Source organism: Mauremys mutica, chromosome 4 (assembly GCF_020497125.1).
Source record: "Mauremys mutica isolate MM-2020 ecotype Southern chromosome 4, ASM2049712v1, whole genome shotgun sequence".
Taxonomy (NCBI): Eukaryota; Metazoa; Chordata; order Testudines; family Geoemydidae; genus Mauremys; species Mauremys mutica.
The window spans coordinates 76,080,219-76,104,007 of NC_059075.1; the positions used below are offsets into that span (position 1 = coordinate 76,080,219).

General features: G+C 39.3%; 1 protein-coding gene across 3 annotated transcripts in view; it reads right to left on the minus strand.

Annotated features, from left to right (window-relative positions):
• Nucleotides 1–23,789, minus strand: part of TTC17 (tetratricopeptide repeat domain 17) — an 84,443-nt gene that overhangs the window by 43,919 nt on the left and 16,735 nt on the right. For all 3 annotated transcript variants that reach the window (XM_045015135.1, XM_045015137.1, XM_045015136.1), the window contains exons 3-16: nucleotides 22,084–22,253; nucleotides 20,853–20,964; nucleotides 20,259–20,390; nucleotides 19,387–19,496; nucleotides 17,113–17,257; nucleotides 16,546–16,685; nucleotides 16,119–16,279; nucleotides 14,823–14,935; nucleotides 13,302–13,448; nucleotides 12,644–12,759; nucleotides 12,045–12,219; nucleotides 11,372–11,449; nucleotides 8,086–8,310; nucleotides 4,220–4,406 (exon numbers count right to left, since the gene is read on the minus strand). In XM_045015135.1, coding sequence (XP_044871070.1) covers nucleotides 4,220–4,406; nucleotides 8,086–8,310; nucleotides 11,372–11,449; nucleotides 12,045–12,219; nucleotides 12,644–12,759; nucleotides 13,302–13,448; nucleotides 14,823–14,935; nucleotides 16,119–16,279; nucleotides 16,546–16,685; nucleotides 17,113–17,257; nucleotides 19,387–19,496; nucleotides 20,259–20,390; nucleotides 20,853–20,964; nucleotides 22,084–22,253 — 2,011 coding nt within the window. The remainder of the gene's footprint in view (nucleotides 1–4,219; nucleotides 4,407–8,085; nucleotides 8,311–11,371; nucleotides 11,450–12,044; nucleotides 12,220–12,643; nucleotides 12,760–13,301; nucleotides 13,449–14,822; nucleotides 14,936–16,118; nucleotides 16,280–16,545; nucleotides 16,686–17,112; nucleotides 17,258–19,386; nucleotides 19,497–20,258; nucleotides 20,391–20,852; nucleotides 20,965–22,083; nucleotides 22,254–23,789) is intronic.

Below are 23,789 nucleotides of genomic sequence, written 5' to 3' on the forward strand. Positions count from 1 at the left end.
ATTTCTCCCTGAGCCAATTTGCTCCTTTCTTGTAAGCAGGCACAGAATCAAAGCAAACAGGAATTCAATATCTTGTGTGTCTTGCAATCTGTCCCAATTCACACTTCTGTAGCAGACAGGCGGAGCACAGGGATAATACAACATGCACACATGCCTGTAAACTGAAGCACAGGCAACCTTGCTAGTGTTCTTTTAAAGAATGCAAGACAAATACTTATCAAAGGCCAGGGATTCTACAAAAGTTTAATTCACAGGTTCTGAGTTTTAAGCATAGCACATGCTGCAAGAGTGCTTATATCTGGCAACACATGTGAAGGGCTTAAAAATTAAGGAGTGGTTGGGGTGTGTGTGAGAGAGAGAAAAGAACTATGCTGGTTGACCCACCAGGTGTATATATAGAAAAAATAGGACAAAGCTGAAAAGGGGGAAACAACATCATGAGCATCAGGAGACTATTTTTAGCAATAATTCATTTAGGCTCTGGAAGAGTGCCCCAAGGCAAACAACAGAATCCCCACTGCTGAAATTATTCAAACATATGCTTGACAATGTGCTGCATTGGCAGTGGAAGGACTGGTCTTTTTCCATTTCTAAAATGTATGATTCAGTAAGCAGCATATACGTACGCAGTATGCATCTTATCACCGAAAGTGTTTCAATTTACTATGAAGCCAGCAGTAGCAAGTACATCTCATAGTAAATTACTCAAGTACTTCTTAGTAAGTTACTTATGTACTTCTCATATGTTTCTAGAAATACCTTAAGACAGAACAGATTTCAGATGAGAACACTGTGGGTTGTTTTACATATTTGCAATGCGGTGTTCATCCTTTTGGTTATACAGTTTATGGCTTACTGCAGGGGTCGGCAACCTTTCAGAAGTGGTGTGCTGAGTCTTCATTTATTCACTCTAATTTAAGGTTTCGCGTGCCAGTAATACATTTTAACGTTTTTAGAAGCTCTATTTCTATGTCTATAATATATAACTAAACTATTGTTGTATGTAAAGTAAATAAGGTTTTTAAAATGTTTAAGACACTTCATTTAAAATTAAATTAAAATGCAGAGAGCCCCGGACCAGTGGCCAGGACCCGGACAGTGTGAGTGCCACTGAAAATCAGCTCGTGTGCCGCCTTCGGCATGCGTGCCATAGGTTGCCTACCCCTGGCTTACTGTATTTCATAAGATGGTATACTACTAAACAGCAATTAAATCATGGAATATATGTGCCTGTCCCACACTAATTATGTTCTTAACTAAACCTCACAATAAACCTGTCTTATCGAAAAGCTAGAATTGAAATTAAAATCCTACCACTAAAAATGGTGATTTCTTCAAAGTTGTGCAAACACTTGTGTGCAGGCCTGAGACAGGCAGGGACAACCCAAAATACATGTGCACACATGTAGGTATCTGTGTGCAAACCCAAATTTGTCTGTGCACTCTCAGTATGTGTACACTGAAGATGGTCTCAGACACTTTTGAAGTCTTGGCCCTCCCTTTCCAACAACCTATATATATTTTCCTTTTCAATCCATCTGAGGCTACAACTACACCATGGTATATGGGTGCAATTTCCAGCTTGCATACATACTCAATGAGAGCTAGCATGAGTTATAAACAGCGTAGCCATGGAAGCATGGGCAGCAGTAGCACAGCTTAGACATGCTGAGTACAAACCCATGTGTACCTACTCAGCATGGATGCTGCCTGTACTTGTGAGGCTACAGTCTATTTATAATCATGCTAGCTCTCCCCAAGCTAGCATGAGTATGTGTACATGAGCTGGAAATCACACCCCCAGCTTGTAGCCTAAATGTGCAATGAATAAAAATTCCCAAACCATTCTCAGCATCCTGGAACTGTCTTTCTTCTCCACCTGAAAAAGACAGACAAACAAGTCTGCTTCTCCATTTTTGCATTCTTAAGATTTTAGATTTTGGTTTAAACCCATGTTTTAAACCAGAAAACTCATCAATATCAAGGTTGAATACACTGGTAAGTTTATTTAAAAAAAAAACATTTCAATAAAACAAAGACATTTACACCATGTGTCAATTTCATATTTCTAACTGTTCTGCATTGGCCAGTGATGCATAAAATAACCTAGATGGTCTCTCCCATCTCTAATGGGAGCAGCATGACATGATGAAGCACAAAAAAAATAGGGGGAACAGTACAAATGTATGGCAAGACACCTCGAAATTTGATTTCTGGCATTAATGAAGTTAATATACCTGTTAAATGTTCAGCTTCCCTTTTGATTATAAGCCTTACAGGTTCTCTAAAGGACCTCACCAGTTAAACATTCCTGCTCTGTTAACACATGCTCACATTAGCAAAGCCATACTGCTTGCATAGTTTTCATAAGCAGTGTGGGCAGAGGTTCCCTCCCCCAAAAGAACCATACAAGTCTTCTAAAATGGTCTACAACCCTGTGTTATAACATGAACAGAAAATAAAAGCCCTGGTTCGGGAAACCACACTAACAACAGAAATTAACACTTGTTGAAGTACACTTTCAAATGTGGTGATGATGAGATCAAGAAGGTGCACATACAAGGAACTGCGAGACTGAAAAACTTGTAGAAGCACAGGTAGTTTCAGACAGCCACTGTTCATGAGACTCTCGGGTCACATTTATTAGAGTAATTTAAAAAGGTGTCTTTTCTTTCTGCTTCTATTTCAAAATAGAATTGGCTTTTGTTCAGGTTTCAGTCCAACAAGGTTCTAGGGATTCAGGTAAGCACCCAACCCCACTAAAATAATTTTTAAAAGACAGAGGAAGATTTTTATAAGCCACAGAAAAGGCTGCAATACAGTTCCATCCTGCTGGGAAAACTGCAAGGGAAAACATTTTGAATTGACACACCATTTGGGAAATGACTTCTTTAACGGATTTTAGGGATGGTAACCCAGAATGAAGAGCCCCTTCCAAGTCAGCTTCAGGAAAGAGGATTTTGGAATGGAGGTAAACAAGAAGCCTAACACTTGAGCAGCAACACCACCTACTAAAATATATTTATAAAGGCCAAACAAAGGTTTTTTGTTTTGCACACCAAATAACAAAATGAAAATCTCTAAATGCATCAGGAAATAATATTACTCTGGTGGCATAGTCTTGGAAGATCACCTCTGTTGTGTTGCATTCACATCGACCAATGACCAACGTATTTCTTGGTATATATTTAAAGTATTCCATTCCAGACGCTAAATCAGAGAAGAGATTTGTTCCCATACATTTTTAGGAACTCAGGAAATCCTTGGGGAAAGGTATTAATATTAAAATAAAACCCATTTCTCATCATGTGAAGCTTTCATTTAAATACTGAGTAAAATCATCCAAAAGTGTCCCTTGGTGATGGTTTCACAGAAAAGGGACTGCCGAATACATTCAGAAATGGTCTTCAGGATAGCTTGGGAGCAGTACATGCACCATTAGCAAGTACATAAAAGACATCTGAAATATTCAATGAGAGGAAGGTTCACTCAATTTCACTTGGCTCCACAAGGTTGTACTTTGGATCTCAGAGTAGCCATTAATGGCAACAAAGCATCACATCTCCAGACATAATTTTAAAAGAACATCTTTTTCATCCCCCATGTCACTAGATTTTTTTTTTTTTTAAAACAACTAGAAATCCAGGAACACTTACTGTAGGTCCTGCATAAACAAAAAAATGACCATCTAGTGTAGTAAGAGTGCATTATGGAGCATTTCTAAAAAGTAAATGCCATTTAAAATCTGTTATTCAAGCCTGGAAGTACTGGATTAAAAAATAAACTATAATAGACAATATTCTCTACCAGAACCTATAGTTTTAAAAGAAAGATCTCACAATACTTGTCTGAAGAACTTAAATGGGCATACAAGGGGGCTAAGAGTAACACACCAGTTGTAGCTGTTCAATGACATGGATTCAACCCTCCTTACCTAGAAAACGAGGAGTTAGGTTGCCGTGAAGGCAGCGTGTGCTCTGTACTGAACAGTAGCACCTCTAGTAACATAAGTTGCCCTGAATTAGCTCTGTAGGGAGTACTATCCTCTCTCCCAGAGGAGATGTGCCTCAACGTTAGTCCTTGCTGGCAGAGAGGAGTGTAAACAGAGGGAAATGGGATGATTCTTGGGAAAGAATAGTGGTCTTGAGCTCCAGTAGATAGAGTGCACTCTGACTGTAAGGCTATGTCACTTTTTGGCCATTTTTCAGCAGCTGCTTACCACTGCATACAGAAGAGGTGATGTTGTACACAAAAGGAAAAAATTGCAGACAGCGGATCAACTTCAGGCTGCTCTCACACTCCTGACACTTTGTAGTTAAATCCAGCGCATGCCTGAAGGCTTGCAAGGCTCTGCTGATATTCTTCAGAGCCAGATAGGCATTTCCTAGGCTCAAGAAAGTCAGGGGCTGCAAAGAGAAAATCAACCTTGTATCAGCACCACAAATGTGTTCTGAGTTAAAAAACTGAGGGTAGCTATTGTAATAGACCAAGTCTCATGCCCTCCACACTCCCAAATCAGCTAGAAGGGTCCTAGGGATGAGGGACTGCTTATTCCTAGAATGCAGAATAATCAACTTAAATTATTGGTTTTAAAACCAATAATTAGTTGGACATACTGGCTGTGCTTAGGATGTCAGGTTTTTGAAATGATACACAAACCTGTGATATACCCACAAGTGTAACAAACCACTTACTTATAGCCCATCTTAAACATAGCACATTCTACATATGGCAGCAAAGAAGGTGAAGGGAAATGTTTTAGGGGAGTTTTTAGTAAGGAGCCAAGAAGTCTAAAGCAAAAGGTACCAGGTAATATGAGATCTAATATGGGATGGAAGTGCCGATTAGTCTTTTGCCAATCCAAGCTTATTGTTCTCCGGAAAATAATTAAATTACTCAGAGCTCCAATTTCACACTAACTTGGCCAAAAGACACAAATCCCCATTGTTCAACACTAAGCCAACACTCTTATTCATAACTTTGACTAGCCAAGAGCAATCTCTTGAAGCAGAGACAAAAGACATTGTAATAATTCTTCAAAATTAACTTTGACATGCATTTTTAGATATCATCCAGTGATTTAAGTCCTGGCACACAATGAAGCATTACACTTTGTTTTCAAAAGCATCTTTATGGTTTATGTAGAGAAATTAAGTGCTGCATTTAACCCTGTGACCAGAATAATGACCATGCTGATGCAACAGAGCAGCCAATTTCCTCCACTAAATGATACTTTTTGTCATGGAACTTTTAAGACTAATCATGGCTTTCAAAAATTTTGCTTGTAGTATTAGAAACATGCTTCAGAAGAGTGTGCGCTTTTAACCATCTGATGATGCAATTAAGTCACAAGATACTAACTAATGTCCATAGAGTTAATTCAAATTTGAGTTCAGTCTGATGCTCCAGCCAACCCTAGTCAGCCAGTTTAATTGATTCTTCTTCTTATGACCTCCCATCACATGTTTGCTATCTTCATTTGGTGGTACTACTTCTTGGGTGCCTTTGGTAATTCATTGCACCTCATTCATTCATACAAGCCCCAAATCATCCTGCCCTATTGTTAATCATTCCTTCTTGTTCACATTATCTTTCCCTTACACACCAGAGAATCCCCTTTAAATGCTAACTGTAATCTATCCACAGTCTGGTTAGCATTGTTAACATCAGGTAAGTTAACTGACATCACTATAGCACGACACACTCAAGTTTGATTGCAATACTCTTGAGTCTTGCTGTAGAGTTTTGCCAAAGGTAATGGAAGAACCTTTGAAAGAACTATTGGAAGAAACTCCTGCTAGTGCAACCTGTTTCTAAATACCATGGGTATTGTCATACCCTCCCTCCAATTTCCTAATTCAAACATTTCACCATTCATCCCTTGCTTTCTTATGATCCTCCTTTTTCATATACTTATCTGCAATCTAAACTGGTTAGATTCCTTTTCAAACTGTTGCAAAATTGCTGCTAGCTCTTGTATTAAAAATACCCCAATGCTACACAGCTGATTCTATTTTTACCTCCCCACTTATTTTAAAGTGAATTTAGTGCTGGAGGGGCTGACAACCCTGGAGACTCAAGTCCTTTGTCAAAATAAGAGGGACAGCATAGGGAGAAGCAACCAGATTTAACTGTGCAACCATCAGCTTCCCATATTACTGCTGAAGTACCTCAACTCTAGGCCCCAAATATGATGGGGGAAGGAAGAGTTGTGATTTGGACTTTTGTCTCCTGGGAACTGGAGTGAGACAAACTCATTTCCCTTAGGGTTGTTTTCCCTTTTGTTTAAGACTTACACAACTTTTTCTGGCCAATCCAGTAGTTATATACATCTCTTATTACAAGGAGGAAAGTCGCAAACATGGTCTAATTATATTTAAAGAGAACTGAATATCAATGTTCTCTCTGAGAAAGTTTTCTTCAAATCATTTGCAGGCTACAAAGTACTTACTCTACAAAATGTAGAAATATACCATAACTTTATACCAGGCACATTTAGAGTTAATGAGAAATAAAGTTAATCAAAATATTTGCAAAGATGCAACAACTTTTGCAATAGTCTATTCCCACAAGATATCACAAGCAGCATTAAAAAAAATGAAAAGAATGGAATGTAAAATGCATGAGATTAATCAAGAAAACAAAGGAATCATCCAGGCAGCAGAGATGGGCGTGTGTTAGGAAGGGATATCTAGATAGCCAAGAGACTATTTTTGCACACTACTTCTTTTGGAACACCTTTTGATCAGCAGCATTTTCTTTGATAATGCAACAGTCTTGTTCTGACAATTGGAACTCATTTTGAATTCTTTTAATGAAGAGCTCATTGTTAAACTTGAAATGAAGAGAAGACATTATTTCCCAAGTACTTACAACACTACAAGAAAAAAAAAAAGTTCCACAGTACTGGCTAATGTTTCAGTAATCCAGCTGTGCACTGTCTTCCCACATTTCTGAAAGGCATGTTATTTATCTTTAGATCTACCCCACCCATTATGTGTGAGGCAGCAGATTCCAAATTAACTCTTCTGCACATCTAAGTGATGACTAATATTGAGGGCATGGCTATGGCAAGCTGGGGTGTAGTGCCATGCACTAACTGTCTGCATGGACCCTGCTGTTCACTAAAAGCTTTCTAGTGTGCATTGATTTACTGTTTGAATGTGCAGTAGGGAACTTCTGGCGCACAGTACCTGAGTCCATGCAGTTAATGTATGGCATGCTGGAGCGCTGTAGATTTACACTCCAGCTTGTTGTGCAGTAAGTGTTTATGTAGACGTACATGTAGATTTCTAAATCTAATTGCGCAACAATCAGTTTCCAAAAGAAGAGGGTACAGTCATATACTTTTCATTTCTCTTGCATCTTCCATCAGAAAACTTCAAAGCATTTACAAACATGAATTAGTTAATTCTCACAACAGCACTATGAAATAGGGAAGACGTATTAGCCCCATTTTACAGATGGGGAAATTGAGCCACAGTAGGTAAATTACTTGCGTAATATTACATGATGAGTCAGTGGCAGGGCTAGGACAGTACTTTGATCTCCAGACTCCCAGTCCTGTGCTTTTGCCACAAGACCATACTTAACCTCATGTACAACCAGTCTTAGTGAAACTGCTGGGTAGAAGCAACTTTTCAAGAATAGCTTACCTCCTTTCAAACCTGATCTAAAAACACATTTTATTTAATGGTTTCTCTTTTCTCCAACACACAAGGATTAAATGTTAACATAGCATCAAGAATCTCCATTTTAGATACCAGTGATGCCAGGAATTTAATCCAAAAAACCAGCCAGCTGGTTGGAATTCTGTTGTCCAGAAGCAACCTAACATGTTGCCCATATTTAAAGCTATTTATTCTTCCAAACATTTATACTCTCAGTATCCAGTGTTATCTGGCACTTTAATTTCCTGATCTTATCAAAGATGAAGCAGCAAACTTAAATGAACATGTTCCAAATGAGATGCCTGAAGAATTACATATATGAGGAGAATAAAATTTGGGATTGGGAATTAATGAAGCAATCTTCCGGGAAGAGTTTTGTTGTTTATTACTAAATTAATACAAAAGCAACCCTTACCTCAGAATTATTGATGGCTACAGCTTTTAGCAGGAGCCTGCTGGCATCCAGATGAAGACCATAATGAATCAAAAGGTTAGCTAGATTGACTAAAGGGATATCCTGATACCCATGTGGGGCTAAGTTCAATGCTTTTCGCAAGCACGTGACAGCAAAGGTGCTATTTCCAACCGCACGCCAGTAGAGTCCAGCCTCATTAAGCATAAGCCATAAAGGATCCCTTGGCTGGAAAAAAAAAAGTCATAACATTTCAGGAATATACAATCGCTTACCATAAACTCTCTCCAACATAAACAATTCAGTGTATTGCTTTATGAACTGGATACAATTTATTCTACCCTCTACCTTGGCTGAAGGTAGTTAGCTTACCATTTGAACTTCACAGGTGCAGGATAGATGAACTAATGTTAATTTAGTAGCACCTGTTGCTCAGCAAGAGCATTCAGCTAGCAACCTTGATTCATGTGATTGCCCCAAATGATTTCCACAAAGTCCTTTAATGCTGCCTGACCACAGGAATCAATGATTCTTAGCCCTTTACCATTCCAGAGTGTAGGACCCACATTGCCACATGTGGCAACCATCAATTTGAGAAGTAGTCAGTTTCAAAAAGCCAATTTGAGGTTTTAGCAGGGGCAGCTCTAGCCATTTCGCCGCCCCAAGCACGGTGCCGGTCCCGCGGCTCTGGTGGACCTCCTGCAGACGTGCCTGCAGAGGGTCCGCTGGTCCCGCGGCTCCGGTGGACCTCCGAAGCTGCGGGACCAGCGGACCCTCCACAGGCACGCCTGCGGGAGGTCCACCGGAGCCGCCTGCCGCCCTCCTGGCGACCGGCAGAGCACCCCCCGCAGCGTGCCACCCCAAGCACGCGCTTGGCGTGCTGGGGCCTGGAGCCGCCCCTGGATTTTAGAATCCCATTTTCCTATTTTAAATAATTATTTATCCATTCACAATGTGCTTGGCAACTGTCTAAACATATAGCAAGATAGTCCCTGACCCCAAATGCTCACAACTTAAAGTAGTAAACACGGACAGGCAGAGGGATAAAACGTACAATCAGATTTCTAATTATTCTTAGCTGGCCCTTGACCTATAGTTACATAAACAGACTAATTCATTCTTTAGAGAAAGAACAATGAAACTATGCAGAGTTGTGTCAAATGCACAACAAAATATGTAAAACAAGTACTCTCTCTCTTTCAGTTGTAGATATCTTAAGTGTTTCTTATAACCATAGTGGGTAAAAGTTTTCAGAGAGAAGTAAATTTTGTAGATAATGGTATTTCTTCCGTATTTTTGAATTAACAGCCTTATACTAAAAAGTTTTATTTGCATTACAGGATATAATGGATATTATAATATGCTGTCAAATCTCCTTTCCAATATTTCTTGGTTAATATGTAATTGTAGGACAAATCTAATGCTTCAATCCTGCAACAATTTACACATGTGTAATGTCACTTGTGTGAGTAAGTCTTAATGATGAGACCAGTCACTGAATAATGTCACACATGCATGCAGATCTGCCAGAGGTGCATTCTAAGGCCATATACTTAAACACAAAAAAATAAATATAGTGCTAAATGCAATGGTCTATATGCAGGACTTGGAGTAATTGTTTTTAGACCTAAACATAACTGTAATAATAGCTATTGTTGTCTAGAACTTTTTTTCCCTAGAAAGACTTTTGTATTTCAGGTTTTTGTTTTGTTTTTCTCAGGAGAGAGGGTGGGGAAGACTGATTTTTTGTATTTCTAGCTGTAAATTCTGGTTTCTCCTCCCAGCACTTTGTAGGAGAAGAGGTTATTTTCAGATTTACTACTGCTTTCTTAGCTGATTTTACTAACTGCAAAAGACACCCTAATTAAAATAAAATCATTTTCAATGAAACAGTTGCAGGGTTCTGTGCCCAATTCCTTTACCCTCCCTTCACATTGTCAGGAACAAGCAACATGCTGCCTATCATTCTGACCAATATCGTCTCACTGTTTCCATGTAATCCCCACACTGGCCTGTCTGTATGCATTAAAGTATTATATACTTCATTTGTAAGCTCTTTGGGGGCAGTGACTGTCTTTTTGTTCTGTTTGTATAGCACCTAATACAAATGGGGTCCTAGTCCATAACTAAGACTTCTAGGTGCTACAGTAATAATTAATAAATGCTGTGCATGAGTTAGCAATGGCACTGCTTATAAGGGTACTGCCAAGGCTTTCATCCTACTTTTTCAACATAATGCTGTCATTAAATTAAACATTCAAACATGTTTGCAGACACATTTTGTCTTTCCCCAGGAAGACCATGATGCTTACTGCTGAACTTCTGCTCTGAAAATGCCTCCTGCCCTCTGCAATTTGTGCACACAAGCATGACAAGAACATACTTAAGACGTGCTCTAACTGGTTAAGAAGTTGTTTATTGGAGAAGCTTTTTCAGCACTAAAGCTATGAAATAACTGAGTATTACCAAGAAAAAAACCTATGCATTCAGATGGCCACTTAAGAAAACTCAGAAGGTAAAACATTAGGCCTGCAAAGGATTGTTATGTGCACAAGAATATGAATACCACTCAGATGCGTTCTCCTTCTTATGGGCAATGAAAAGATGCACAAACACTCCACATATTGTATTTAGGCTTTGACAATGTGATGTACACACAGAAAGGCAGCATGTCAACAGAGTTAATTTGACATCTAGATCTAATATGATTTCTCCAAGTCTTCCACCATCCTGACATTTACTATTATTATTTGTATTGTGGTAGCACTCAAAGGCCCCACTCATGATCAGGGTCCCATTGTGCTAAGTGCTGTGCAAACATTTAAGATCGTCTCTGCCCTGAAGAGCTACCGGTCTAAACAAGACAAGCCAGACAAAGGGTGGAGGAAAGGAATATAACATAAGCAATACAAGGTCTACTGGTTGGCCAACATCATGTTAGTTCCAGGGGTATTATTTGTTTGATTCAGGAAATGGCATTGTATTCCCTCGCACAATATCTTGCAAATTTTCACAGGAATGAAATTCACTCACTCCACCAGTGTTCTTACGTAGGAAGGAAGCTATAATAGGGTCCACTGAGTAAGCTGAGTGAAAGGGATGCTTCTCTGAATATTTGTGGTTCTTTGTGGAACCTAGATCGAAAGAAGTTACAAATTTCAGCTCTGCTATACTCCCCAGGCAAGGCAAATTGTAAATAGTGTGCCACTGAACAACGTGAATCTAGTTATCACACTCATAGATAAACAAGAATTCTCAAATTTACTTCAAACTACAATTCTTGACTTACCTTCTTTATAGCATGATAGATGAATGCCCCTATTTGCTCCTCTGTAATAGATTGATTGTTGATACGCGAATGCAAGATCTGAACAACATGAAAAAGCATTTAACAAAAAAATAGGATGGAAGATTTAAAAGTGATCTCTCAAGCAGTTTTTACAGGATATAGCTATCTGGGTTGCTCAAGTCTCATGACCCTAAAATTTCCTAAGCCCCATTTTTGTACTGTAGCTGAAAAGTGACCCCCTACAGATGCACTGATGGTGGTCTGGGGGAGGGGAGAGACTAGACCCATTAAAGCAACCAAGGGACAGTAAGCAGTAAGGAAAGACAGCTATAAGCAGGTGTGTCTCTCCTGTGCCAACAAGGAGGCGATAAAGCCAATGAACAGTTTTCATGTGGTCTTTAGTTAATCTAGAAAGTACTGTTTTCTTCTATCTTTTTTGTCTCATACACTTTTGACAGGTGTTTAAAGAGGCCATGTCATAGGACCTCATGTCAGATATTAAGAACTTACATTTCCCAGCAAGGGGAAGCCTATGGAAGTACCGAGTACCTTGCAAAATCAGGCCCATCTTTTTGTTGCCAGAATCTGTCAAATCTTGAAGACCTTAGCTCTAAGGCCATAAAAGGCAGACTCTCAAAATGAAAAGGTTACCTATGAAAACAGTGCCTCTTACTTGTCTTGCATGATCATCTGGCATTTGAAATTTCAGCTCCAGGTGACCATCTAGTTCTTTGACCAACGTGTACAGAGTTTCATTGTTACGGACATCAGTAATAGACGAACAATCTGGCAGCTGGGCCTCTCCATGCACATGGGCCTCTCCGGGGCTACTCAGGATCGAATGGACTCTGGCAGTGAAAAGAACCGAGAAGACATGAGTTCATGTTTCAAATGGTGGGATGTAAACACACAAATAGCTGAGTGGCACATGGTTGGTCCTGTCCATACTACATTCTAACCATCTTAAATCCAGGTAAGGGGATAGTAATTTTGGAACTGGTTTCCTGACTTGGTTATATGTGGACAGAGCATTAGATGGCTGTGACTTCTCTTGTGGAGTGGGAAGAGGGAGAGCCTCCAGAAGAACACAAATGCTGCCTGTTATTATCACAGATTGACTCCATCTTCTCCAACCAGAGGGAGACCCAGCCACCTTAAAAGAATAATACACTAGTTGGTCAGTGACCCCAGATTCTCATAATGTGGCCACATCACTACAACCAGATTAAACAATATAATGGGAAATTTACTTTATGATTAATCAACACTTGCCTGAATCCTCTGTTTTCTGGAGGCAGAAAATAGGTTGGCAGTTCCTCTGGGTTCGGGATTGTTGGAAAGGATTTGACACAGTCTGATCTTTTAGGCCAAAGAATATGCTGTTTATCCTAATTGCAAAGAAAAAAAATTCTTAAACTGTTGAGAAATAATTCATCAATCTTAACCTTCACATTATCTATCTGATAAGAATGCCTCAGGAATACACTAGGATGACAAAAAAGAAAAAAATCAACTCTTCCCTTAAGATAATGGTTTCCTGCCTTTTCTGGAAATTGTCCCAATTTATCAAGCCAAGATTTCGGTTGCATCAGCACAGTGCTTTCTATTTTTAGCGAATTGTGCTGCTCTACCATGAACCAAGGTTTGGGCTCTAAATCCCAATTTTGCAGTCATGAGAGCAACCCAAATTCACATTGTGTGGTAGAGTTCACACAAATGAATGGGAGACAGGCAGAAGTAGTAGTCCACTAGTGCTCAACAGAGCAGCTTACCTGAGACAATGAAGGAGAATTCAGGAGTACCAAGCACATAAGTCCTGCTACACATGAGTGGTTGGACACTGCTGCTTTAGAATACATTTTTACTAAAGGAGAACACAATCTTTCATGATAGCCCTGTATAAAAGAGCGAGCTCATACGCTTTGCTCACCCTGTAGGCATCTGATTCCAGGCCCCACAGTGAAACAATAGAACGGGCAATAGGAGAAGACTGCAAAGAGTGGCTGAGATCGCTGTGGTTTGCATGGAGATCCAAATTCACGGATGTCATACTTGATCTTGATGAGTCTTCTCCAAACTGTCAAAGAAGAAAATGACAGGGCCATTATCACTATTTTTAGACAGTATTTCCTTTCAAGGTAGTGAACTACTAACACTGAATTTTGTAAGTTTGATTTGTTTTTCATCCCTTATGCAGGTTGTTTACTTCTTGCAATTCCCTCAGCTTTGGCAGCAAAACTAGACTGGTCAATTTATGAGTCATTTCTGGTCCTCTTGCACTAGCACAATATTAGGGTTTCAAATATGTAAAGAGAAAATGCAGCTCAAAACAAAATACTATTTTATTGTTTTTTAAAGAAATATTGTGAAACCCTTTCTATTAATACCAGGCTTTGCAAAACTTTTTACAAATAGGATATCTACTTTTGCAGATTGTTTCAACCTTTCTTCTGGCACTATCAAACCCAAAGCATAAAAGCTGATATTTTAAGCTACTAGAACAGCAGCAGCACCTCTATTAGTATTGAGAGTCATTGTTAGATGGGCAGAACTCACATTACCACTCACACTCTTAGCAACATAAAATATTCGGAAGTATATAATGCTGATTCCCTCCTCTTTAAATCTCATTATGTTACAAAAAGTTTTTAGAAGGATATTAATCAAGATGAACTGACTGAAAATGTCTAGAAAGAGGGAAGTAGCGCTATCCATCTTAAATAATTTTTAAAGGCGTATATAAAGTAAAAACCAACAATTATTTATATAGACACACTTTTTCAACTGTCATAGTGGGGTACCTTATTCTATGGGAAGTACTATATGTGGATCCAAAGGGAAAACTGATTCCTTAAAAGCATTTGTCTCTTTATGTACATCAGTTATCTAGTACGTTTGCTGTGTCCTTCAAGGAAACTAGTTTTGGAAATGGATGCTTCACATCTCTAGAGTCATACTCCTAGCTACATGACATTTAGCATATTCATGAAAGACAACTACACTCCTTCTCAAATCATCTGATGCCTGTACTTAGTAGAAAGAGGGCACTCTATACAGAGGAAAAAAAATAGGGATGGAAACTCCAGGGCAACGTTGGGGTTTCACAAAAAACACTCTAGTGTTTTTCCTCCCAAAAAGATAGTTGAGAAGAGCCCTCATTTTGCCCACTCCCTACATAACAAAACAAAAATCTTTAAACAGGAGGCATTGGGCTGCCAAAATCCACAGTTATTTCTGGTTCTCCCATTATTAGCAAAAGGGTCACAGGAAAATTACACTAGCAAAATGTGCCTTTTACTCTTTTAGCAGGACTATACAGTTCCTAAAGTTATAGTTTGATCTATTTAAAAAAAAGTATTGTTGGGGTAGCGATTATGGACATCTTATGTCAGCCTCAAGGACTTGTGCTGCTTGAGTGGCTAGTAGTGGTGCTAATTCATAGTAGACAAACCTGAACATATTCCACATTTTCAAAAATGTCCCCACGGTGATAGCGAACAGGCTGGTCCCACTGGCAGTGCAAGCTGTGCTGTTGGTTGCCAAGCCGACATATCTGATGGTTCCCTATGGAGCACAAACATTAACAAAAGTTCATTGCTGTAAAAGAGCAGAGGGTTTCTCAGCTGACCAAAAACATTATCAAAGTCTAGTTGCAAGCTATCTCGTTGACTGGTATTAAAGGAGAACTCCATCTTTGAAAGAAGATAGCTAAACAAATATTTGTGTAAAGGACTACATGACATGTAACTACACTTCCTGCAATACAGTTTGCATGGAGCTTGGGATTTGAAATACCCAATTCTGCATTTCCTACTCATTTTCCTACAGTCCTTTTGCACTTCATTTAGCCTTTTTGGCAGTCAGTCTTTTCCAAATAGATAGACACAAGAGTGCTGCTGAGAAAACTGAAGAGTTGCTCAGATACTGGAGATGTAGAATAGATTTAATCCTTTAACTACAAATGTCACAGAAGAAAGGACATTACATTCCAAATGTTTGTTCTTATAGCACACTGAGTGTCCTGGATTTACTCAGAATTCACTGAAGTCTAGAACCTATAGCTTAAGGCTTGTCTACCCAGCAAGTTAGTGCCAGGTATGGACACAGATTGCCTTGCTATGAACACCCTACGACATGTGCACTAAAGGTTCTGTAGTTGAAATCTGAGAACATCAAAATGCACTACAGAACTTTTAGTGCACTGTAGCAAAGTCCACATGGCGAGTTAGCACGTGGCAAGCTAGTGCACTGAAGATTCACACCCAGCACTAACTTGCTATGTAGATAAGTCCTTAGAATAACTTATCTAACAAAAGTCAAATATAGTTTAGTATTAAGAAGGGGGGATGATTTTTTTGTCAGATGTTTTCCTGCACAATTACCCAGCATCCATTATTCAAAGGCCTCAAAATTTTCACCATTTCCATTTCTAGCTATGATGGACTACAGATCCTCATTAAGCCAATCAACATGAGCTGTACTAGCTGAGGGCCCCCAAGAACAACAGAACATGCTCCCTCTTCCTGAAACTAAGCATGCTGTTTTATACATTTTTGCCTTTGCCAGACAAGGACCCATGGACTGATCTGAGAACATTTCACACACAACTTTTTGAAAATCAAAATGAAATGGCCACTTAGGAGCATCATAACCAAATATGGGAGTGAACTGTTTCACTATATTAAGCTGTGACTGAAAGTGACTAACTCTTACTTGTTACACTCAGTGCTCATTACAAAATCTGTACCTAGTTGTGCCTCTTTTGCCATCTGCGTCTCATGGATGATGTTCCTCAGGATTTGCTCCTCTTGGATCAGCTTGTGCTTCTCTAAGGTCTCCTGTTGCCTCAGGTAATGGTCATGCTGTTTTTGATACTCCTTCAATTCATTTAATGTTCGCTGAAGTGATCTTAAAATTTGACACCAGGAAAGTTTATGTTGAATTGTTTTAAACATTAGCCATTGCTGTCATTTCACATTCATATGAAACTTTTGGTTGCTTAAAATATTTGTATTATTTATGATTATGCAATAGTTGTAAACTGTAGTAAGTTAAAAACATATCACTGTTTTACCACAATGGTGAGCAATAATCACAGGAACAGAACATTGAGAATGAGACCACTTGCATATGAATTTTTGTTAGGCTTTTCAGAGGACGCATGTCTGAGTTACCTATGCTGAGCTTCCAGTTTCTGTTCAAGTTTTTGCTGACATAGGACAGCGTGCTTCCTTTTTACAGCTTGTTCAAACCCTGGTTTGGCCTGTAAAGCATGATCATAACACAGGACTGAGTGGTTGTACTCCCCAAGCATCTGAAGAATGATTGAAAGAGAGAGAAAGTTAGCCACTGTTCAGCAATATTTAATGAAACGCTTCCAGCGATTAATAAAGATCATGTTTTTTACTTCAATTTATATTGATTTCTGTTTTAATCAGCAGCCAATCTCCTCTGAAATTAGAACCATGTTGTTGGGTAAATCAGCTAGAAGACTGGTCTTGCTCTAAGAAATGTTTTCAACAGCAGACATAAGCTTTTCTTTGTTAGTTGAAAGAGATTAATTTCTCTGCAAAGAAGTCTGAATCCAACCAATTTAAATATCAAGCTTGAACAATGTGTGAAATTTATTGCAGGATCATTTAATCACTGTGCCGTATTTTAAAAGTGCTGCCACTACAGACAAAGATTAAATTACAGTATCTGGTATTCTGCAGTTCTTGGAAAATAAAAATCTTATTTACTGCGTATATATTTCCCAAAGTGTAATAGCTGGTAAAGAAGTCGCTGTAATCCAGAGCTGCATGGACCACGATGGCTGCATCTGCTGAGAAATGAGCCCTGTGTAGAACATTTGCCAAGTTTACCAGTGCAATATCTTTACTGTGCCTAGAGAAAGAAGGGGAAAAAAAATATACAGATAAAAAAAGATGTCTGATAATGAGTTTCTTTACGCATGTTTCTCATGCGCTCTCCAGGCACATATTACAAGGACTTTCCAAAACTAAGAGCAGCTAGTAAATGTTGCAAGTATGCAATGCTGACTTCATGCCTTAATCGCATGATCTAGCCCAGTGGCTCTCCACCTTTCCAGACTACCATACCCCATTCAGGAGTCTGATGTCTTGCATACCCACAAGTTTCACCTCACTTAAAAACTACTTGCTTACAAAAATCAGAAATAAAAATACAAAAAAGTGTCACAGCACACTATTACTGAAAAATTGCTTACTTCCTCATTTTTACCATATAATTATAAAATAAATCAATTGGAATATAAATATTGTACTTACATTTCAGTGTATAGTATATGGAGAAGTATTGTCTGTTGAAACTTTAGTTTGTAATGACTTCCCTAGTGCATTTTATGTAGCCTATTGTAAAAGTAGGCAAATATCTAGATGAGTTGATGTACTCCCTAGAAGATCTCTGCATACCCCCAGGGTACGTGTGCCTCTGTTTGAGAACCACTGATCTAGCCAAAATATATTCTAAAAGTATGTTCACCCAAACAGGCTTCTAGATTGACTGAGTACTTTAAAATAAAATGTTCATGCAACCTTTATTTCTCATACAGGGTGTACAGACTAAAACTACTCAAGCTTCATTTAGCAGCCCAGAATCATAAATCAGAATCACAGAGCAACACACATTTAAAATAAAACTAGGTACATTACTGAATCTCTTCACAATAGTATCTGTACATATCCTAAAATATTTATGGATTTATCATTATAACATCCCTGAGAGATATTCTCCACATTGTGCTGATGAGTAACTGACAAGGAAGGCATTAAATGACTTGCATCAAGATCACGATTTCATAGCAGAGCGAGAAACTGAACCTAGATCTTTTACATCCCAGACCAGTGTCTTAACTATTAGACCATCCTCCTCCTCCTTTATCATTCCAAAAGTCACATCATAAGCCAGAGTGAGCAAGCAGGATTTGCCTCATTAAGGTATTTATAGAATTTACTGAAGTGCCATCTTGCAAGTTTCAGAAAACTAGAATGTACTGTTTATACTAAGATAGCAGTTCAAAGCCGTGCTTCAGCCACCTACAGCCAACCTCAAGTTGTGGTTTTGAGAATGAAATCAAAAGTGGGTTTATAACCTCTAAAGAAAGCCACCACTATTCAGCTACACAGCCTCCCCAATAGCACAGCAGAGGTTTCTTCAGTGCCAACGATGTAGGATAAGAAGTGATAAGAGCACTGAGCTTAATTACAAATACCATACACTGCAACTTCTCTGAGTCATAAGTTTTCAATTTTAATTAATGCACCTTATAGGTAGTGTCTACCCTCTCTTGTACTGCTGTCCCAGGTTAACCTTTTCTAAATGGTGTTTTCCTGGAAAGCCACTGGATTTTGAAAATTGATGTTTGAAGAGTGGCTTTAAATGGATATTAATATTGTTGGTGGCACTTTCCTGATACAGTAGAACGCTATGCATTCATCTAGGGAGACGATCACAGATTTAGTAGCCAGAGAATAACCCTTCCCACCAGACTAGAGAATTTCCAGGGATACTACTGGAGCCCTAAAATTGCAACAGCCACCGTTGTTCCTGTGTTCCCAGTCTGACAAGACTCCATTACAAGATGTGCCTTGACACAAATAGCTTAGTGTTGATTATGTTCACATCTCCTTGTACCAACTGTTCTGCAGCACATTTCATACCTTCTCTACAGAATTTGGCCAATAAATTTCTACTAAAAAGCAGCAAGACTGTCATTCTTTTGGTATTGTCAGGTTTGTAGATTACTGAAGTGAAAGACTGCACAAGTCTAACGTAAATGGAATAAAATTTTCAGTCTTTACCTCCTGACTATTTCACGCTCTTAAGAACTATTTAAAAATATAGTTGCTTAAAAGTGGAACTCTGGCAGTCTCTATTCAGTAGACTCTATCACCTATTTCTTAGGATACAATTTTCAGTAACTAAAAAACCGTGCATTGTTTATCCTAAACAGAAAGCAGACTGGAAAAGGAAACTGTATCAGCTGCTCTCACCTTGAGGAGAAGTGGAGAGCCCGCATGGCACACTCAACTATCTGATATGGCTCATTCTTTATTCGCCAATAAAACGAGGCCATATTATACAGCACCCAGGAAGAAGAGTTCTGTAAGAAAACACATGACTGTAACAACTGTAACAATCCAAGAGCCAAGGTATAAACCAATAGGCTGACTAGATTTTTCTAACTGGTATGGGAGGCAAAATTAAACTCTGAACATGCCTTCAGTTATGCCTCTCCTTCTGCAACAATGTCCTCCAATAGGAGCTGGGAGCATTTAAAGGGAGAATGAATTGGCATATAAATACATCAAGGACATATGAATCCCAACATTAACTTTCACAAGGATGCCTGGAGTAATCATTTAAGCACCAACAGTTTTATTTTAAGCTGAATAAGGAATGTGCACAGCAGTACAGTGCAGAAAAATCTTTGTGAAAATGGCCATTCAATTCCATCATTTTGTCTTTTTGATGCCTTTGCTCTTTAATTACTTGGGTTCTATTTCAAATGTTCAGGCTGTTAAGTGATGGCTGTGTATTTTCTGTGGTTTGATGAGCTACATCTCACCAGTTACTAAAGCTGAACTTTAAATCATGTCCATTTACTTCTCTGGCTGCTGATCCTCACTGCAGTCAAAGACATGGCATCCTGTGATGTGTTGACTTTCCAGTGGAAAACACTGAAGTGCTGCCCCATGTACCAGGGATCTCAACATTTGTTGGCACTTGCACATAATGAATAGTATGTGGACAGACAGTCCCTATAATGTTGTACTCCACAAATACCCTGTATATTCAGCAACACAAGAGCTTCTTGAGGCTGTTATTGTGCATGCCACAACTATGGGGGTCCCTACTGTCATACCTTCATTAGACCTTCATAAATACGATGGCCTATGTCCTCTATACTTCTTCCTAAACGTCGGGATAAGTAAATGGAGATAGGATCTTCTTTAGGTAACAAGGGTGCGGAAAGATTAACTCTCTCTTGAACACCCTAGATTGAGGGAAGAGAACACAAAACTTTCAGTAGACATTTATTATTGAGGCTACAAGAGTATAATACAGAAGATTTCAGGAAAATTTACAAAATAATACTTTATGCTCCTGTAACATCTTCCACCCAAGTATCTCAAAGTTTGTCAAGTTTCTTAAGCTTCATCCTTGAGACACAAGCATTATACTCAATCTTTTACAGATGGGAAAACATCAGAATAATATTAATGCAAACACATCCAAAAGCAGCATCTCATCCTGGATTCTACACTAGAAACTTTTGTCACTACGGTAATGTTGCTTAGAGGTCTGATTTTTATACAACTTTTCTATACCAGCACAAGCACTCTTGTGCTGGTACAGGCGGCATTTGGATTTGGAAGGTTTCCCAAAAGCCATAACAGCAAACCTCTTCAAACCATCAGGCAACAGGAGGAGAAAAACCTTGCAATTACCTACTTACCCGTAAGTGCTGAAAAGCATGAATGCTGTATGGAAGATCTAGAATTTTTGTACAGTCTGGTTGTTCTAGGTCTGGAGGTACAGGAGACTTTGTATCTATATAGTCTTCAGGGCTAAAACCAGAAAGCAACATATCAAACTCAGTGCTTACAAGTGGCTTTAATCCATAAAGTTCACAAGAGGCTTTAGTGAAATAGAGTTAGTTAAAAGTGCCAACATTTTGTGCTAAACTGACCACTACTTTAAAAAAAATTGGCATCTGTGTTTGAGCTAGTTAGCACCCCTGAAGCGCACTCTCAGATTTATGAGTCAGTACAAGGGATAACAGTACTTCACTTTCAGAGCAAAGCCCAAAATCAGTGAATTGTTAGCTGCCTTAGAAGAGACAGATTAATAGTTAGAAAGATACTAGTTGGGAGATGTTGGTAATACATGCTGAGGAACATCTGTCCACCCAGTGTGTTTCTGTTGTAATTATTCTTCCCTCTACAAGGCAGATAGCAATACATTCTGACCGGAGAAATCTCTTAGACTGTGATATACAAATATTATGAACAGTGAAGAGAAACCTGTAGAATCTAGAAACGGGGCTAGACATCTCAGATCTAAGGAGAGAAAGTTTTAAATAAAGTAACCCTTCTTGACCCCTCACGTACACAAATGGCAAGACAGGAAGATCAGCCCTGAAGATCACCTCAACCAAAAAAGTTGAGCTTCACATGGACTATTCATATTCCTTTGATCTTCTAAGCATTGCAGTTAAGTAGCATTTGATTCATTAGCTTTCTACTTCTGGAGATGCAACTTCAAATCTGTCTTGAGTTAAAAATGAATCAGGTGGTTTCAGTCTGCTCCACACTAGAGGAAGTTTATCCATTAAAAAAAACCCCACCACCCTGAAGCTTGATTCACATGACTGACAGTCACTGCTCAGGAGAAATCCTGGTTAGGAACATTAGTGTCTTTATAGATCATCATAAACAAAAGCCCCGAAATGCAACACTACAGGTCAGGACTGAAGTACATTAGTGTGGGGAGGAAAGCAGTACTCCTCCACATACAGTGAAAACCCCTCCAACATTAACACACAATAAAAATAGTTGCCATCCAAGGGAACTATCATCTGATAATTTCTTAAAAATTCTCTATATTAACTTATTTTGATCTCACGCTCAGGTATTAATTTTCATTTTGTAAAACCTTATTAAAGTACATGAGTTTCATCTCATTACCTGATATCTTTGCTCTCTAAGGTGATGTATGTGCCATCATACAGATCCAGGTCCCCCAAGGGCACCTTTGCTTTAATGCAGTCTGGATCCTCTTTATTATGCCTTTGTTCCAGCCCTGTGTCTCTGTCTTCATTCTCCTCTATATGAATCTTTTGAGCAACTAACTGTTTCTGTAGGAATAAGAGAAAGAGTTTATTTCCTCAATATATGCATGTTTCTATATCCCTACTGACAGGACACTTGCCGAAGCCAAGTTTCTTTTTTACCAAAGCAGCCCATCTAAACAACCAACAGTACCACCACTTAAACAGGTCTCCCTTCAGAAATCAGAGATATCTTCCTTCATTTCAGAGTGTCTTTTACAGATATTTTGATTTCTACTTACAGAAAAAAAAGTATAAACTGACCAGATCCTCCTTTATTTCTCCCATAGTCCCTAAAGAATAACCAAATACCACTCAAAATTCACTGTAGATAAATTTACAAACAGAAAGAGGAAACACTACAATACGAAGTGTAGACTCCTTGTGACAGGGTATACCAAGTCTTTGCAATTCCATACAGGAGGGCCCACTGCTCTGCTGCACCCTGCTCCAGGAAACAGTCGAGAGGAAAAGAGCAGCCATTTTCAAAACCAGTGAGATCTGATCCTCCAGCAGTCATAAGGGCGTGGGACTAGCAACAGCCAATCAATGGCCAGCAGGCAAAAATAAAAGGCTCTGCCTGCAGCCAGCAAGTCAGTTCCCAGGCTGCAGCCAGAGAAGCCAGGCCTGGCCTCATTTAAAGTTTATTAGAGAATATTTGAAAATAAACGATACAAAGTGTTTGAAGCATCAGTTATTGTGTCATTGGGGGTAACATACAAGTTGTAGGGGGATATTAGCGTTTTGGTATTGGACAGCATATACCAGGGATAGAATGACCCTCGCATGGCAAAGTTAATACTGCACACAATCAGTAGCAGATGAAACCCTGTTGATTCAATTCCAGAGAGGAAATTTAACCCAGAAAGGGCCAGAATTTATTCTGCTTATAAATTGGCCCAGAAGGGCATGGAACAGTTTCTATTTTTGAGTTCGTTATGCCATGGAACGTGTTTTGAACTATGTAACCTGGCCAGAAGGCTGAGTCAGGGAAGACTCACAGAGGCAAGCTGACAGTCTGCAGCTAAGCCAATTTAGAACTCCAAGCAATGCTTCTCTATAGCAGCCTGTGGAATTCATTACACCAGGCAGCAGAATCAAATAATTTAGCAGGAATATTTTTTAAAAAGCTAATGTAGGTTTTATGGATAATGTTATGAATATTAACAATATATTTAGCAATGCAGCCCAGGACAATAACACCAGATTTATCAGACTTCCAGCAGAAAAAGCCTATACAGGTCTCTCACTACTTACGCGCATTTAACATGCGCGATTTCAACTATACGCGTAGGGCCGGAGTGGGAGGGCGTGGCGTGGCCTCAAGTGGGGAGGGGGATGGCCTCAAGATTTAAAGGTCCTGGGGCACCGGCTGTGGCTGGGAGTCCCAGGGCCTTTAAATCACCCAGGGGGCTCCCAGCTGCAGAGGTGGCTGGTAGCCCCTGTGGCAAACTAAAGGGCCCGAGGCTCCAGTCACCATGGAGCTCCAGGCCCTTTAAATGCCAGCCCCAGCCTGGCTGCCAAAGCTGCGGGCGGGATTTAAAGGGCTCCTCCAGGCTCCCC